Source organism: Microplitis demolitor, chromosome 10 (genome assembly GCF_026212275.2).
Source record: "Microplitis demolitor isolate Queensland-Clemson2020A chromosome 10, iyMicDemo2.1a, whole genome shotgun sequence".
Classification (NCBI taxonomy): domain Eukaryota; kingdom Metazoa; phylum Arthropoda; class Insecta; order Hymenoptera; family Braconidae; genus Microplitis; species Microplitis demolitor.
In genome coordinates this window covers 17,513,116-17,531,053 of record NC_068554.1, presented here as the reverse complement: position 1 = coordinate 17,531,053, position 17,938 = coordinate 17,513,116, and the positions used below count along the sequence as shown (strand labels likewise).

Genomic DNA, 17,938 nt, shown 5'->3' with positions numbered 1-17,938 from the left:
ATCTGAAGTTTTATTTTTAATAGAATATATATTTTCTCAGACTTAACTATTAGATAGAAGTATTCAAAAGGTCTTATAGTTTTGATTTAGCCACATTCTATCAAATCAGGCTCATAGACATCATCTCTAAAATATAGAATAGCTTTTTTATATCTCAAAACTTTTTTCTGTTAAAAATACGTGAAAATAGTTTTTGTTCTTGAAATTTTAGGGAATATTTTTTTTTTAACTATATATTTACTAAGTAACTAATTCAAAGATGTAAGAATAGTCGAAAAAAATCTCGAAAACTTATCACCGCAATTTCATAGTGATTCAGTAAAGCTCCGTTAATTTTCACTATAATTTACCGCTTTTTCACGGTGGTTTGGCTTGTCGCGGCGAAATTACCGCATTAAGACTATACATTATAACAAAAATTACCGTGACATCACCGCACGCATTGCGGTAATTTTTATCTACCAAAGTAATTAATTATATATACTTGTGATATATTTTTCTACAGATCAACTCATTATAAAAAAAAAAAAAAACGAATTCTATAACAATGCCCAAGTTGACTGTTGTTGTATTATTGGTCACATTATTGGCGATTGGCTCTTTTGCTTGCGTACAACATGGAGATGACGTAAATATATATATATAATTAAACTTAGCCAATAATTTGATAAATATAAATATATTTAATGTTATGTTATTGCAGTGTACTATGGGTGGTGAACCATGTTGCAGTCCCTATGGTTGCAGAAAAAATTATTTTGATCGGTTAACATGTGGCGTGACCCCCGAGACCTTTAAACAACAGAATTTTGGTGGTGATATGTATCATCGCTAAGTCTACTTTTTAATTCATTTTATTTCAGATATAATAGTTATTAATATATTGTAATGGTTATTGTCTGAATAAAAATGATTCCCACCATAAATATCTGTAATTTGTTTGTTTATTTTATATTGTTTCCGGTTATACTGTCCTTGATAGCATTGTCTACTTATTCTTATTATTTCTTTAGTTAACTCGTAATGACACAAAAAAAGAAAAAATTTCCTTTTTTTTTAAGAATTAAGTAAATAAATGAAATAATTAATTTTTACCTTTTAAAAAGATTGATGGAAAAAAATATGACTACATTGGGTCAAAAAAAAATTTTCGTGACTTAGTTGTAATTAATTAATTAGTGACATTTCATAATAAATTTACTTCTAAAGAGTTTTTTCCATTTTTTAATTTTTTTAATTTTTTGTGATACTCCAACTCTGCTGCCAACATGGTAGTCAATTTTATCATCAGTAGTTTTAAAATAAAAAAAACTCTAGATGGCGTGATTTTAAAATTCCCGCGCACTCTCGTATCGTCATAATAATAAAATCCTTAGGGTGTGGGTACTTAGTCAGTGGTTTATAATACGGCGGACATGTTGTAAAATATCAGATACAATAAATATATAAATATATTAAAAATATATAAAGCTTATTGCAATAATTAATCTTTATAATTAGATGTGCGTTGGAATATTTTATTTGTGTTCCCTTGCTCGACAATGAGTTGGGGCAGCGAACTCTGGGTAAGTTTTTATTTTTGTAACTGAGGTATGGCCGTAACTTTTTTTTTTTCCCTCCTCCCCGTCACCGCCAAGTCGTTTTATTCCCTATCTATGTCACATTATCAACAAATCTTTTTATTTATGACTCATATATATTTTATTTGTCATTAATTTATCAATTCATTCATTTTATTTTTTATCACACGCATTTTTTTCACTTTTTTTTTTTATTTACTTTTATTTAAATTTTTGACATTCCAACCCCCCTCCTTTTACTTTCGACCTCGTACCTGATAGTGATCCAATTAATTATAAATAAATTTTTCTTTCTTTTTTATTTAATTTTACGAAATTCAGTTATTTAATTTTTTTTTTTCAAATAGAATTTTTCCCTTGGGGTCGATGAGGGTGAGACGCCCCCAATTTATGACTCATGTTTTATTATTTTATTAAGGAAATTTGTCGACGTTATAAGAAAAAAAAAAAAAAAAAACCGGTTTTGTACCAAAAATGGAAGTTTAATTTTTTTTTTATAAATTTTATTTTTTAGGATCAGTACGACAATTTGTCGCTACACACTCAAAAAGGGATCGATTTTTTGGAGAGATATGGACATTTTATAAGGGATAGATGTAAAATTGAAGTTGAGTATGCGGGAAATTTGAGGTGAGTTATTTTCTTTTGGGAGAGGGTTTTTATTTCTCGGAAACGGTTGGGTTTTGAGAGAAAGTTTTAAGGTGTCGAGTTAAAAAGAAGGAAATTTCCGGTGGAAAGAATACCCACAAGGCGTACTTTGATATTTTATTTCGTAAAGTGTTGATAATAATTATATGTTTTTAATAGTCATATATTTATTTTGTAAACTATCAGTTTTACCAAAAAATTTAATCAGATAAAAATTGTGGGAAATTTAAATTCCTTTTAAAAGAGAATTTACAAGCTACAATTTTTCAAAATTTTTATCATATGAATAATAAAAATAATAATTACTAGTGCTTATTATATTTATCTCTTAAACTATCACTCTGAAGAAAAATTTATAAGAGTCAAATATTGTAGAGAATTGAATTTCCGGTAGAAAGAGTACCCACAAGGCATACTTTGGTATCATATTTTGTAAAGTGATGATAATAATTATATTTTTCCAATAGTCATATATTTATTTCGTAAATTATTAACCTGAGAAAAAAATTATAAGAATAAAAAATTGTGGAGAATTGAATTTCCGTTGGAAAGAGTACTAACAAGCCCAAGTTATCTTCAATATTAACGTTAATAATAATAATAATAATAATAATTATTATTATCATTGTTTATAGGAGGTTAGTAAAAAATTATTTGCCAAAAAAGAAAGAAGATGAAGATTATCAATACAGTCCTTGTCGTGCGTTTAAACTTGAATTAAATGAAGTAAATGACCAGGCAGGACAACGGGAAGTGATAGCAGAAAATCTTCAGGCTAATGTACTCCGCGAGTTGACGATACTTGTCAAAGATTTCAAAGAGGATCGTAAAAAATACTTGCAAGAAGGCGCGCGACTGATGACAACTCTTGCAACGCAGATTGGTGGTCTAGAGCGGGCTCGTAAAGCCTACGAAAAGGCATTCCGAGAGGCTGAGCGCGCACTAGAAAATTATCAGCGTGCTGACGCAGATTTAAATTTATCGCGCGCGGAGGTGGAGAAGCAGAGAATGAATATGACGATGAAAACACAACAGAGTGAGGAAGCGAAAACTGAGTATGCTAATCAGTTACAGAAGACTAATGAAATGCAGACGCTACATTATCATACTGCTATGCCACAAGTTTTTCATCAACTTCAGGTTGTTATTATTATTTTATTTTATTTTTATTGATAATCAGACTCGTCACTTTAAAATTAGATATCTCTGGAACTAATTGATAAAAATAGACGACTGAGCTGTCAAAATTGTAGCCAAGAATCTGATCTTTAAAATTAGACTGACTACTGTCCTCAATATTGATTAGTTTTGGACATATGAATTTTTTAAATTTAAATTTCGAAATTAGGCTTAATCTAATTATGAAAGCTTGGCTTTCAAAATCGATATCTCAGAAACTATTGATCAAAACTCGATCAGACAAAAATGAAAATTGTAGAAAAAGGTCTCAGATTTAATTTGAGCCTAACTCGAGTCCTTAATTTAAATTTTTCTAAAAGTTATGAGTATTTAAAATTAAAAAGTCAAATTATTCCCGCGAAAATTCAAATGTTAAATACCTAATTATGAATTATTTAAAACTAAGAAACAAAATGTTTTAAATTTCAGGAATTAGATGAAAAGCGAATAAAAAATATGCGTAACTACATGTTAAAATCAGTAGAAATCGAACGAGCAGTAGCACCAATAATATCTCAGTGTCTCGATGGTATTGAAAAAGCAGCAAATGAAATAAATGAAAAAGAAGACACGCTATTAGTTATAGAGAGATTCAAAAGTGGGTTCACGCCACCGGGTGATTTCCCATTTGAGGATCTTTCCGTCGCTAAATCATACGACAGCAACACGCAATTGTCCCAAACCGCGACAATGCAACCCATTCATAATCATCTAACAGTAAAAGGCACTGTCTCGGGCGGTAAAATTAAAAAACGCGTTGGAATCTTTGGAATATTCAGCAGCAACAAGGTAATTTATTTATTGATTAATTCATTATTTTAATGACAGGCATAATTCATTTATTTTTTGCTTCGCATGTTCATTTTATAAATTAAATTAAATTATTATTTTTTCTCGGGATCGATCTCTATATTTATTTATCTACGACATGTGCAATGGGATTATTTATATTTCTATACATATTTATTAGTAAGTACTAGTCGGGATTAATTGTCTTTTTTTTTGTTTAATTGCTTTTACGTTTTTTTTTATTTTCCTCAAAAAATTAAGGGATTCAAATTTGTGCAACTCGAAAATTAATCGACATTAAAATTTGAAAAATTTTTCAATTACTGGTAATAAATAATTTGAATTGCAGAGGATGAGAAAGCTGTTTTGAGTATAATAATTTTCCAGGCAGACTTTAAAAATCTATAACTCGGAATCTATTGATTGAAAATTGATTGAATATTTATAAAAGTTGTAGGGGAAAGTTCAAGCTTTAAAATAAGACAAATTACAGATCAATATATTGATTAGTTTTTGGGTAATTAAATAAAGATTTTTGCTAAATTAGAATTTTCTAATTTTGACAGGGTTTAAAAAATTCGATATCTCGAAACCTTTTGCTTGAAACTTTATCTCCTGAAGGTCTAAGCTTTGCTTTGAGCCCAAAAACGCTCTATTATCTTGATTAGCTCAGAAGTTATGAATTTTTTAAATTTCATCTAAAAATCAATTTTTAAAAATCTACTTCCATTTATATTGATCGATATCTCGAAAACTATTAATCATAACTTCATCAACCAAAAACAAAATTTGTTCCTCAAGGTCTCAGACTCAAAATGAGCCCAACCCGAGTCCTTAATCTCAATTTTTCTAGAAGTTATGAATTTTTAAAACTCACCCTTTATTTCGGGATTTTAAAAATCGATAAAAAAAAGTCCCTTAATTTTTTTTTTCGTCTAAATAAAATAGATAATTAATTTGTGTGTGTTAATTACCTGCTTTTATTAACCATAAGAATGATAAGCTTATTTGTAATAATATGTTTCATGCGCAAACGTCAGAAGTTGATCGAGGTGTGCATAGCTTTAAAGGTCTGTCAACGCAATTCATTTTCTTAAACATTTTTTTTAAATATTTTTTTCTCATCAATTTGCGATGTCTAAGTGTTTAATTAAGCTTAATAACCTTTGATTAATCAATTAATGAATTAATTGCTTACTAAATTAATAAATGAATATTTAAACTGTAGAATAATGTACCTGGTTACGGTGACGCTGCAAAGGAGGACTGCAGCGATCTCCCGCCAAATCAGCGAAAGAAACGACTGCAGCAGAGATTAGACGAGATACAGGCTAAAATAGCCCAGGAGACTGCAGCGAGGGATGCGCTGATGAAAATGAAGGGCGTGTATGAACAAAATCCTGCGCTGGGCGACCCTATGAGTATAGAGGGCCAGCTTAATCAGTCGAGTCACAAATTAGATAAGCTTGGTTCTGAGTTAATTAAGTTCCAAGGTTATTTTGATGATGCCATTAAAACTGGAGTCGGTTTATCCAGGTAATTTTATTTATTTTAAATATCTTGGTAACTATTTAAGTTAAATAGGGCTTGTGGGTATTCTTTCCAGAGGAAATTTCATTTAGAACAACTTTTCACTGATTACATTTTTCTCTAAAGCTGTTAGTTTACGAGAAAAATATAATGGGTATCAATACTAATAATTATTATTCTTACTTTAGTAAATTTTTCGGGTAAATAGGGCTTGTGGGTACTCTTTCTACCGGAAATTGAATTCTCTACAATTTTTGTGCAGTAAAATTTTGTCCTATAATTGATAGTTACCAAGATATTAGTAGCTAGTATTAAAACCGAGTATTTAAAAATATTAATAATTTATAAAATAGTCCAAGTCAAGCACAAAGAAAAGCCCCAACGAGTAACGGGTCATCAGCACGAGTGAGTTCACGTCGATCGAGTCATTCAGGCGGTGAGGAAAGTTTATCGCGGTCTGCATCTGACTCGAGTGTTGGTAATGCTCATGCCCAAGCACATAAACAGACAACGTCACCTAGCACACCTCAGCCTACACATGAGTAAGTTTTTTAAATTAATTAGTGATATAGTTAAATTAGTTAGAAGATAGTAAATTTGGTAGCGATGATTTGAGTTTTTGAGTCATCGCGTAATAGGCAAAAAATGGTATTAGCTTTACCGTACTCATGCACAGTTCCACGAATAGCCCGGAGTCTGGTCTTGGTACTTCGAGAACTTCATTGCCTGGCAGTGGTGCTGGAGAGGAGTACGATGCTGATGAACTCGACGCTCAACCTCCTCTGGGAACTTGTCGTGCTCTCTATCCATTTGATGGTAATTATTTTTAAACGAATTTTTAAATCTCCCGCCTCCAGATTCAAAAATTTTAATTTTCAGAGCCCAACAATTAACCCGTATCTATCACACTTTTCCTTCTATAAATTTATACCAAAACAATTTCTTTCAGGTACATCCGAAGGTTCGATTCCTATGTACGATGGCGAGGAACTCTACATGATTGAACTAGACCAAGGGGACGGTTGGACGCGAGTACGTCGCATGTCTCAGCCCATCGAGGGCTTTGTTCCCACCTCCTACATAGAGTATCAACTTTTCGACACATAACCTTCCTGCTAAATTTTTTTTCGACAAATAATAATTTTTTCAAAAAAAAAAAAACAAAAAAAAAAAAACGAAAAAAAAAAAAATTCAAAAAACAAAAAAAAAGTACTAATCTAATCGTTTTTAACTTGGGTAAGTCGATTCAAATACTCAGATAAGAACAAAACGCTAATCGTGCAATCTGTTCTCAATTTAATTATTATAATTACTATTATTATTATTATTATTATTATTACAATAATTATATTTTATTTACGTCGACACGCAATACAAGAAAGGAAAGTGCTTATATGAACAATTATAATTAATTAATTAATTAATCAAAAAATTAAAAGAAAATTGCTTAATCGAGAGATAATGGATCGATTTATAAAATGCTTCATTGTCGTTCGATTGACGTGCTTGTGTCACACTACGTGTGCTTTTTTTAAGGTATTAAAAGTTTCGTGTATCCTTTTTATTAATTATTAATTTAATTAATTAAAAAGAAGAAAAAATATATATATAAATATAAATATAAATATATAAATAAAAGATGTATATACGACGGTGGGTTAAGGGTAACTATAAATTTATTTAATTAGCTCTCTGTACACGGGGTTGTAATTTGTTTAATTTAAGTTTTTATAGTGCACTTGAGTTTTAATGAGGAAATAAGTTGGGCTTGTGGGTACTCTTTTGAGAAGAAATTTCATTTTAAAAATATTTTTACTCTTTGTATTTTGGCGTAAGAGTGATAGTTCACGAGATAAATATACTAGCTATTAAAATACACATTTTTTGTTTTATAAATTAAAAATAAGTAGGGCATGTGAGTACTCTTCCTAAAGGAAATTTAATTCCCTACAATTTTGGTCCTTACAACTTTCTTCCTACGACCAACCATTTCCAAGATAAATTCCAAGTCATACTTTTAATTACTCTAATTACTCGAACAAATATTTAAAATAAGTAAGTCTTGTTGGTATTCATTCTTCAGGTAATTTAATTTAAATCATTTTTTTATTCTTCGTGTTTTGTCATAAGAGTGATAGTTGACGAGATAAATATACTAGGTATTTAAATATATATATATATATATTTTTTTTAAATCAAAAATTAGCAGGGCATGTGGGTACTCTTTCCAAAGGAAATTCGATTCCTTACAATTTTGGTCCTTATAATTTTCTTCCTACGACCAACCGTTTTCAAGATAAATACCGTGTCATACTTTTCATTACTCTAATTACTCAAATAAATATATAAAATAAGTAAGTCTTGTGGGTACTCTTTCCACAGGAAATTAAATGCTCTCAAATTTTAGTCTTATAAAATTTACCTCTAAACTCAATGGTTTGCAAGAATTTTATGAAACTCGTAAAGTGCACTATTATTTAATCAGTACAGAGAGTTAAATTTTTAATAAATATCTTTTTATTTTATTTACTAAACCGTATCTTTATTATGTATATTTTGTGATTTTATATCATTATAAGTATTGTAGATACTCGACTCAATAACTTTATTGTAATATTTTAATTTTATTATTATAATTAATTAAATAATTAATAATAAAAATTAATAATACAGGTACTAAAAAGAAGTATTGACTGATCAGTGTCAAAAAATTTCATTTATTAATATACAATCGTTAGTACTGTTAAATATTAATTATATAAAAATTGTGCGCTAATTATAATTTATTTATTAATTAATTATTGATAATTAATGTATGCTAAAAATATATGACTAGAATTAATCAATAAGGTAATTAGTTATTAAGTATAAATGTTTTTATAATTATTTTTCAGCTGACGGCAGTTTACTCGTGACAACAAAATTATAATTCATTTTTTTCATCTTCAAACCGCTAACTTTTTTTTTACTTCCGGTTAAGGTTTATCGTACACTCAATAATTGTGGAGATTTTTCTGACAATTCGATCAATAATTTTTTTTTTTTATTTTGAACATTAACCTTTGATTTGAGCCCAAATACGAGTCTTAATCTCAATTTTCCTAAAAGTTACAAATTTTCTAAAGTTCCCGCTCCGATTCAAAAATTCAAATTTATTAAAAATCAGGCTCTATCTCTATGAATCTAAATAGATCGATATCTCGAAAACTATTGATCGAAATTTGATCAAACATTAACAAAAATTGATCCTTGAACCTTGACCTTTAATTTGAGCCGAAAAACGGGCCTCGATCTCAATTTTCTTCCAAGTTATGAATTTTAAAAGATTTGATAATAATAGTTAGCGGTATCAGTAAATAGTGATATTTGTCAATACAGTTTAAAATGCATTGACGTTTAAATAAAGATCACAAATATTGTAATAATACTTGGCCAATGAAATGCATTGACTCATTGAGCAAATATCACATTTTCTTATTATAAAAAAAAAAAAAAAAAGATAAATTAAAAAATAAAGTTATCGCTAGACAGTTAAATCCTCCCACTCTTCAAGTTGACGTGGCGTTAATTCAATTTTAATTGAATTTAAATCTTTTAATAAATCATATATTTTTGGTGGAATTGTGTTGTCACATAAATCGATAAATTCCAACGATGGTGCATTTTTGAGTCTTTCAACATCCACATCTAGAAGAAAAAATTTTAAATTAATTCAGTAATTTTTTTTTTCTTTTTTAATAATAATAATAATAATAATAATTACCTATTATTGAATTATTGTTAGCAAACAATTGCTTTAGTTGTGGGATTCTATATGTAACTGGTGGTAATGATATAAATGTATTATGTGAAATATCGAGTCTCTCTAATTCTTGTAACTCGGCGAGCTCATCTGGTAATTTACTTATTTGATTATGACTTAAATTTAATTCTGAAATAAAAAGAAGATTTTTTTTTTTTTTAATGACAACTTAATAATTATAAAATAAAAAAAAATTATTCACCAGTTATTAACGAAAATTTAACAGCAAATTTAGGTGGTATTTTAGTGATAACATTACTGCTTAAATCACATGATTTTAATTCAGTATGTCTCATTAAATGATAAACTGCGTCAGGTACTTGAATTAATTGGCACTCTGATAAATCTGTAACACAAAAATTATTATCATTGTAAAATTACTCATTAAATTTCCTGAAGATTAAGTACCCACATCATGGTAGTCAAAAAAAAAAGTTTTTTTCCAAAATTGAAATTGCAAAAAAAAATTTTTCAAAAGTTTTACTAATATTTTTGTGATGCCGAGAAAATTTCCTTTTGTTTGAGTACCCACATCCCTATATTTCCATCATTAAGTAAATTTCAATTTGTATTAATTAATTTTAATTAGTAATTACACTAATCACTGATTTTATCCGACCCTAGCGTTGTGGGTACTCGTTTTACAGGAAATTTTATTCTCTATACGAATACATGATCAATTTTTTTATAAAAATAATTTTTTAGCAAAAATTTAAAAGAAATGAAAAGTCAGTAATTAAAATATGAGTACTCGGTTAAAATATATGATTGTTGGTACTCATTCAACGCGGGATTACGTCAGTCATATGAACATCCGATAATTTTTCTCATAACGCCCGATGGGGGGTAAAATGGTCAGTGGTTAATATGGTGCGAAATTAAAAATATGTTTAAGTAAAAGCGTAATAATTGTTTTATTTAGTAAAGTTAAGTAATTAGACGGAATTAATAATAATAAAAAAAAAAAAAAAAAAAAAAACAATAAATGTAAACTTTCACTTGCTTTCGTTTCTCATACGGAACTAAATTAAAACAAAGAATCAACTACCGCGTCCGTATTCCTTAAAAAAAATTTATAGTTAAATATAAAATAGTTTAAGCAATTAATTAATACCAAGTTTATTATTTTTTTCAGCATCTTCGCACCGTAAAATAACTCGCGTAACAGCGCTGGCCATTTTGTTTTTCTCTTTGTATGATTGTATGTACGGCAATACGACTACGAAACTACGAAAGTCTGTTCGAAATAATTCTTTGTATATTTAAAAATAGAAACCGGAAGTACGGAAAAAGTTTAAATGTCTAGTAGACTAGTTGGTGGCCGAGCGAGATAGAGATCATAGAGATGAATCATCTTCGTGCTGTTGCTGCACAAAGAAAATAAATAAATAAATAAATAATAAACCGTATGTGGAATTATAAATATGGCAATGGCATTGGGCATTTATCCAGATAAATAAAAAGATAATAAACTTTTTTTCTTTCTTTTGTGTCCCAAGGTCTTGCCATTTTTTCTTCAGCTATAAATTTAATTTATTTACATTTTCTGAAGAAAAAAAAAACAATATATCGAATTCGACAATCGATATATCGAAATTTACATCGATATATCGAAGTCTAGATCGATGTACAAAATTTTCGTATTGAAATATCGAAGTTTCGATCTTGAAATCGATTTTTCGTTTTCGATATATCGAAGACTCTTATCGATGTATCGAAGTCTAACATCTATACATTGAAGTTCAAACTTCTAAAATTCATATATCAAAATTTTAAATCAATATATCGAAGTCTGCATCAACATATCGAATATCTACAATTAGATTTTGATACATTGGAGTCAATAATCGATACATCAAATTTTAGAATCGATTTATTAAAGTTTAAAGTATGAAATCGATATATCGAAGTTTTACATCGATACATAATATTTAAAAAACCAATAAATCGAAAATTAAAATCGATATTTCGCTTTTCTAAATCGATAACTCAAAATTATTCGGTAACAAAACACTCAAACTTAAAACTCCAATATCTCGCGATCCACTGACTCAAATTTCAAAAAATTTTTTTTTAAACTATAGCCAAAAGTCTTATCTTTCACCCTGGCCTATTTTTACCCCCTAATCTTTTGAATTTCGAGCCCAAAACTCACAAAAACCAAAATTTTTCTTTTTCCCGCCAAAAATTTAAATTCAAATTACAATAAAAAAAAAACAAATTAGAATTACCCAAATTACAATTATCCTGAGCTTCTTCACACCTCGAAACAACTCTGATAATCGCACGTCCAGCCAGTTGGACACAAATAGCTGTTGCGACATTACGTTCGCCTTCTTCTTGAGACAATTGCGCGATAACACCTTCCGTGTTTTCGTATGGCGGCTTCATTATTTTTAAAATTAATTAATAAATAAATATATACAGGTATATGTAATAATTATTATTTATTATTATATTAACGCTTCAGTGTACAAACATTTACTTTCACCTGTTATCTAAACACTGAACTCTGAATTTAAATATAAATAATAAAAATAAAAATAAAAATAATACTTTAGTATACAAGACTCGCGAGTTACTGCCGCGGATAAAGAGCACCAGAGCTATTTAAGCTTTCCCGCTATGACATATATCTCCCACCGGGCAACGCACCTTACCCACATGTTCTATTGAGTCAACTCAATTTTTATTTAAAAAAAAAAAAAAAAAAATAAATAAATTACACGAAAAAAAAAAAAATATTTATTTAAACTCTTTGTTTGAATTTTAAATTACGCGCCAATTTTATACCCGCCGAAAATTAATTTATTATAATTTGATTGATAATTTTTTTTTGGGTGGGACAAGTAATCGCTGGTGGGGGTGAGATGAAAAAAAAAAAACAATTAATTAATTACTTAATACGGAATAAAATTGACAAATAGACTGGACATGAGCCAAAAAATACTGCGTTCTTGATCAAAAATAGACCAAAATCCCCCATGACTTGAGAGTTTTGGCTTTAGAGTTTAAAAACAAATAATAAAAAAAAATATGACGTACTTGTAAATTTCCGTTTTTAAGTCGGAGGACCTTGGAGGAGTCAATGCTTTTGCTTTATGCGCTTTGTTTGGATTATTTTTAAGTTTTTGTAAATATTTGTTTTGGTAAATCGGCTGATCACGATTATTAGGTGAAGGGATCGTTTTATCAAAAAATTGTAAGAGAGGAATATTTGAGAAGGTTCGATTTCCTGAAGATTGAGTACCATGACGATAGGGTTTGGAAGTGAAAAAAAATAGTGGGTAATTTGGAGAGTAGGGAATTTATTTTGGAAACGGTGAATTTTAGGAGGAAAGTTATAGAGAGTAAAAGATAGGACATAAAATTTACTTTGGAAAGAGTACCAACAAACCCCATTTATTTCAAATTTTTATCATAGAACTCAAAACGATAATAATCACTAGTGCTCACTATATTTATCTCGTAAACTATCGTTCTGAGGGAAAAATGATAAGAGTCAAAAGTTGAAGGAAATTGAATTTCCTCTGGAAAGAGTACCCACATGACCTATTTATTCCAAATATTTACCATAGAAGACATAATAATAATAATTACTAGTACTCACTATATTTATCCTGTAAACTATTGATCTGAGAAAAAAATTATAAGAATCAAAAATTGTAGGAAATTAAATTTCCTCTGGAAAGAATACCCACAAGACCTATTTACTATGAATATTTCCAGAAATAATAACAATATACATTATTTTAATGAATATATATATTTAATAACATTTAATATTTTTTACAATGTGCATAAACACAATATTTTATAAAGCTTATATTTGGTGTTCTTTGGTGCAACAGTGCAATTATTTCCAATTGACATATTTATTTTTTAAAATTGACGAAAAAGCAGTTTATAATTTTAGGCCGTTTTTTTGAACTCTTGGGCATGTTGTAGGCCCGCACAATAATGTAACAGTAATACAGAAAGTGCTTGAACACGTAAATCACTCTGTGCAATTAATTTTCCACTGTCAGAGTCATTTGACTGTGACAATTCGTGTCTAGAATTTGTTTCCACGTCCAATGCAGCTTTCAATTTTCCCATCTGTAATTCAAATTAAGTATTAAAGCTTAAAAAAAAAATGAACTGTTTAATTATATTGTTTAACTTACCATAAAATTTATTTTTTCAATTCGTTCATTTTGCTCCAGGTCACAGTACAAAAATTTACCCGTTTCTTTGGCATGAGACATTAGACCGTCATTTAATTCTCCAGCTATCAGAGGACTTGCTACACTCGGTTCCGCCCCTTCAAGTAAATCTGGACTTATTCCTAATCCACCTACTAGCGAATTCTGAAAATAAAAAAGTCACCGAAACATATCAATGTGGGTACTAAAATTAGAGGAAATTTGTTAGTTAACACAAATATAACATCAGTTTTTCTGATAAAAATTTTTAAAAAATTCCAAATTTTTATTTAAAAAAAAAAAAAATATAAAGTGACCCAAACATATCGATGTGGGTACTCATTCTACCGGAAATTGAATAATCTACTCCCCTGCATGCATAATTTTCCAATAAAAATTGAAATATACCTTACGACTGGCACAAGGACTTGGCGGGAGACTGCGTGACCCCAAGCCACCTGAAGACGTCGGTGGGGCCAAGTTACTGGTACTACCGGCTTTCTTAAGTCCCAGCAAGGTGTTAGCTATCGCAGAAGCCTTCACAGCCACTCCCTAAATTTTTAATTAATTTTTTTTTCTTTTTTTTTTCTAACGTCCATTAAATAAATCTAGTCCCTGTATTGTACCGTCAGCTGAATAATTTCAATGTAAAAAATAACCAGCTCAAATAATATCGAAATTTTATTTTTTTTTCTTACAAAGTATTTTTTTTTTTATTTATAATTAATGACTAGGCTAATAAAAAATAAAAATAAATAAAAATGAAGCAGAGTTTAACGAAAAAAAAAAATAAAATAAATAAAATGGAAGTTTGTACTATGTGTTGTTGCTGATGCTGCTGTTGTTGATGTTATTATTGACGTATACCTGAACGTTTTCATCACAACTTGTTAACGATATTTCGGGATTTATGTCTCCGCTAAGCGAAGAATTCGCTGAGCCCTCGGTCGTCAGCTCGTCGGCTTCGAACGCTAAATTTGTTAGACTTTCAGCTCCGCAGGCGGTTGAGCTTTGGCAGCGGGTTTGACATTTTTTGTGACATACCATCCCACAGTCTCGGCACTGAGTCGCGTCTTTCAGCCAGATCTATTATAATTAATTCATTTAATTTAAAAATTTTACCTAAAACTTATAAAAATTACCTTTTTTGAACAAAAATCACAGTGAGTCGCACGATGAAAATGCGTGCGTATAAAATCATGGCTTTTTTTATCAGTATTATCACCACCAGCAAAAGCTGTAGTGTTTTTTATTTCTTCTTTTTTACTCGAATCTCCACTGGCATTACGACGTTTCGATTGACTAGATGTCCATCGGTAAGACAACAAAATATCACCATAACACAGGCTTGGATCAAATCCTGAGTATCCTTGTAATTTAGAATTGAGTGATGCAAATGAAGCTGAAAAAATAATTAATCATTAGCTACCCGTGGTAATTATCTCGTAAACTATTGATCTGAGGAAAAAATTATAAGAGTCAAAAGTTGTAAGAAATTAAATTTCCTCTGGAAAGAGTACCCACAAGCCCTATTTATTCTCAAAATTAAAATAACTAACCTGTATCCGGTGGAAGCAGCGGATGAGGTTTCAAATAAAATCCCGTGGTGGATGTCGAGCACTGACTCAGCACCAGTTTCATAGGCACATTAAGATACCCGACAATTTTCGGCGCCGTATCACTACCTCTATGTCTCGCCCAGACTCCAACGTTCAAGTACTGGAACTCGGACTCAATCTGAAAAGTCCTCGTCTCCTCGAAGGTTATCGTCGAGGCGTAAGCCTTCTCTTTGGTCATCGAGGTGAGATCATTTATCGTGAGTGGCTCGTCGGACCAAGCATTGCTCGATCCAGTCGACTGGTTGCTTATCGTCGATATTCTTCTACTCAATGGCTCAAGTGCCGGTGAGTCTTCAGGTACATGGACGCTGCTCTTGCGTCGACGGAATAATTTAATTCCAGTGTCTCCTCGATCCATCGGAGTCTCATTATCCGAATGATGTTCTTTTAAATCAGAAAATTTTATTTGTGGCTCATGTTTATTTCCTTTTCCTAATCCATGTGCAGTAACACAAAATGGCGCCATGTTACCATGATATGGCTGCGCACTAACATTTGACACATGCGCAGTTGCTGGAAAATGATGCAGTCCATCATCTTCAGATTTCAACCCACAATTAAATCGATCTAAATCAATCTTTAAATATTTACGTTCAACTCTTATAATAAAACGTCTTTGAGCAGCATTTTTAACCATTTTGCCAACTTGATTCATATTAGAAACTTTTTTACCATCAACTGATACCAAAATGTCTCCCTTGCGCATCTCAGCAATGGCAGCTGGGCTTCCAGAGACAATATTTTCAACTACAACACAATTTTGGCCAATTTCTGGTACCATTTCCTGTTTGAAGACGACTCCTAGTTGGTGATTTGTCGTCTTGCTGATAATCAAGTCGAGGACCATGTAAGGAACGCCGGCATATTGGGTTAAGTAGACCCAGGGAGTGGAATCGACGCTAATCGTACAGTAGATTTCTACTAGAGATAAATCGTCGAGGGTTAGGTTACTCTGGGCCAAATTAAGGCGGCTTATTTCGACCAGAACGACATCTAGGTGTCCTGGAGTTAGCTGGACATTGACAACATCAGTCAGGTCAATGTCTTCGTCGTTTAGGCGACGGAAAAATGGCTTGTATCGCATTTTGTAACGAGGTAACGTGTGTTTGCGACGAATTGCTCGTCTAATTTGACCGATTATAAGAGAAACTATCTGAGGTTGAAGTTGACGGCCTTGGAAATGAGACTGGACTTCGAGTTCGAGGACGGGCTCCGTGTAGAAACTGAGGGACCAGTGGGTGTAAGGGATTCGGGTGAATTGCAGACGTGCTTTGCCTGAAATCTGCTTTACTTGAAGAAATAGATATGCGGTTTTACCCAAAAGCATTTTTACGTCTATTGAAAGCTGGAAGTTCCCGGAGTAGTGAAGGTCTAAAGCCAGGTCTAGGGTTTCGAGGAGCCCAGTGTCTTTATCAATTACCGCAGCTGCTACTTCAAGGCCTTTGATCGTTGGAAACTGGCTGCCGAGGTTCAAATCTCGCAGCTGGAAGAAGTTTATTAATTGTTGGATTTTTTTTTTTAAGAGCTAGTGCATTTATCTAGGAAACTATTGGGCTTAGAAGAAAATAATATGAGGTAAAAATTTTAGAAAATTGAATTTCGTCTGGAAAGAGTACCCACAAGCCCTATGTATTCCCAATTTTTATCATAGAAGTTATAATAATGATAATTACTAGTACTCATTATATTTATCTCGTAAATTATTGATCTGAGTAAAAAATGATAAGAGTCAAAAATTGTAGGAAATTAAATTTCCTCTGGAAAGAGTACCCACAAGCCTAATAAATTTCCAAAAAAATGCAGTCGGACTAAAAAATAAAAAATACCTGAACACTGTCAAACAACCTTCCAGTAGTTGTCTGCGTCAACAATTCCTTGAACTCATTATTCAACTTTCTGTATAACCACAGCCTGACCCGCTCAGCATTTTTAAGTTCATTGAACAAAAATTGGAGAGTCAAATTAATTGCCAAGTTTTCATTACCCTGAGACGGATAGTGTCCCCTAGTGCCAGTAGACGACGAGCCTGTTTTTTCTTTAAACTCATCGTTTATCGATTTAATCAATTCGTCAGGTAATTCGGCTTTTCCATATGAAGTCGTTATTTTCTCTGTTAATTTTGATGCCGGACCATATTCGAAATATTTTTTCAATATATAAAACTCTACAGCTAACGTACATATTATTCCACATACAAATATAAACACAGCCAGAATTAACATTAAAAATAAGTCCATAGTAATTGGACAACATTTAATGACTCATTAAATCCATAAGTACTTTTTTTTTATTTTCTTTCACTACTTGGTTATTTTTTTTAATTATTGCTTCTATTTCTTTGTAATAATTTATACTTATTAGCACTACAACACTTATTTTATTTTTTTTTTTATTATAAAAATTTAAGAAGGGGTAAATTCGTATTTATTACGAACTGTATTGATTTTTCCGCCATTTTTGATTCTACGCCTCCGCCATTTTTTCAATTAGTAAAATAGGCAGCCATTTTATCGGTAAACAGTGTAAACGATTTTTTAACTATAAGTTTAGTATTGAAATTTATAAAATTTCAAAATTTGAACATGACAGTTTGTATTATAAAAGATT

At 30.6% G+C, this 17,938-nt stretch overlaps 3 protein-coding genes and 1 long non-coding RNA gene across 8 annotated transcripts; 2 read left to right on the top strand and 2 right to left on the bottom strand.

Annotated features, from left to right (window-relative positions):
* Positions 1 to 510: 510 nt before the first annotated feature.
* On the top strand, positions 511 to 926 carry LOC128668714 (uncharacterized). Its single transcript, XR_008404359.1, has 2 exons — positions 511 to 628; positions 704 to 926. It is a non-coding gene; the product is annotated as an uncharacterized LOC128668714 (long non-coding RNA).
* Positions 927 to 1,386: 460 nt separating this feature from the next.
* Positions 1,387 to 8,283, top strand: LOC103577821 (formin-binding protein 1-like). Of its 3 annotated transcripts, none has more exons than XM_053742279.1 (8): positions 1,387 to 1,565; positions 2,095 to 2,210; positions 2,864 to 3,368; positions 3,837 to 4,196; positions 5,425 to 5,732; positions 6,080 to 6,268; positions 6,415 to 6,542; positions 6,676 to 8,270. In XM_053742279.1, exons 1-8 carry the CDS (start codon positions 1,542 to 1,544, stop codon positions 6,831 to 6,833), a joined length of 1,788 nt encoding a protein of 595 aa, XP_053598254.1. In that variant the 5' UTR covers positions 1,387 to 1,541; the 3' UTR covers positions 6,834 to 8,270. The 3 variants fall into 3 exon arrangements, with proteins under 3 accessions (XP_053598254.1, XP_014298911.1, XP_008556863.1); XM_014443425.2 differs by having other exon boundaries at positions 1,542 to 1,565; positions 5,458 to 5,732; positions 6,403 to 6,542; positions 6,676 to 8,283; XM_008558641.3 differs by having other exon boundaries at positions 1,542 to 1,565; positions 6,403 to 6,542; positions 6,676 to 8,281.
* Positions 8,284 to 8,484: 201 nt separating this feature from the next.
* LOC103577822 (leucine-rich repeat-containing protein 57) lies at positions 8,485 to 12,088 on the bottom strand. 2 transcript variants are annotated; one of them, XM_008558642.3, is made up of 4 exons: positions 11,760 to 12,088; positions 9,731 to 9,874; positions 9,490 to 9,657; positions 8,485 to 9,413 (listed from the first exon to the last, which is right to left on the bottom strand). In XM_008558642.3, exons 1-4 carry the CDS (start codon positions 11,917 to 11,919, stop codon positions 9,250 to 9,252), a joined length of 636 nt encoding a protein of 211 aa, XP_008556864.1. In that variant the 5' UTR covers positions 11,920 to 12,088; the 3' UTR covers positions 8,485 to 9,249. The 2 variants fall into 2 exon arrangements, with proteins under 2 accessions (XP_008556864.1, XP_008556865.1); XM_008558643.3 differs by lacking the exon at positions 11,760 to 12,088 and adding an exon at positions 10,643 to 10,871.
* Positions 12,089 to 13,283: 1,195 nt separating this feature from the next.
* LOC103577824 (PDZ domain-containing protein 8) lies at positions 13,284 to 17,903 on the bottom strand. 2 transcript variants are annotated; one of them, XM_008558644.3, is made up of 7 exons: positions 17,158 to 17,903; positions 15,272 to 16,814; positions 14,855 to 15,114; positions 14,580 to 14,798; positions 14,121 to 14,264; positions 13,695 to 13,877; positions 13,284 to 13,626 (listed from the first exon to the last, which is right to left on the bottom strand). In XM_008558644.3, the coding sequence occupies exons 1-7, from the start codon at positions 17,566 to 17,568 to the stop codon at positions 13,441 to 13,443; spliced, it is 2,946 nt and encodes a 981-aa protein (XP_008556866.1). In that variant the 5' UTR covers positions 17,569 to 17,903; the 3' UTR covers positions 13,284 to 13,440. The 2 variants fall into 2 exon arrangements, with proteins under 2 accessions (XP_008556866.1, XP_008556867.1); XM_008558645.2 differs by lacking the exons at positions 13,284 to 13,626; positions 13,695 to 13,877; positions 14,121 to 14,264 and adding an exon at positions 14,301 to 14,344.
* Between the last annotated feature and the right edge of the window lie 35 nt (positions 17,904 to 17,938).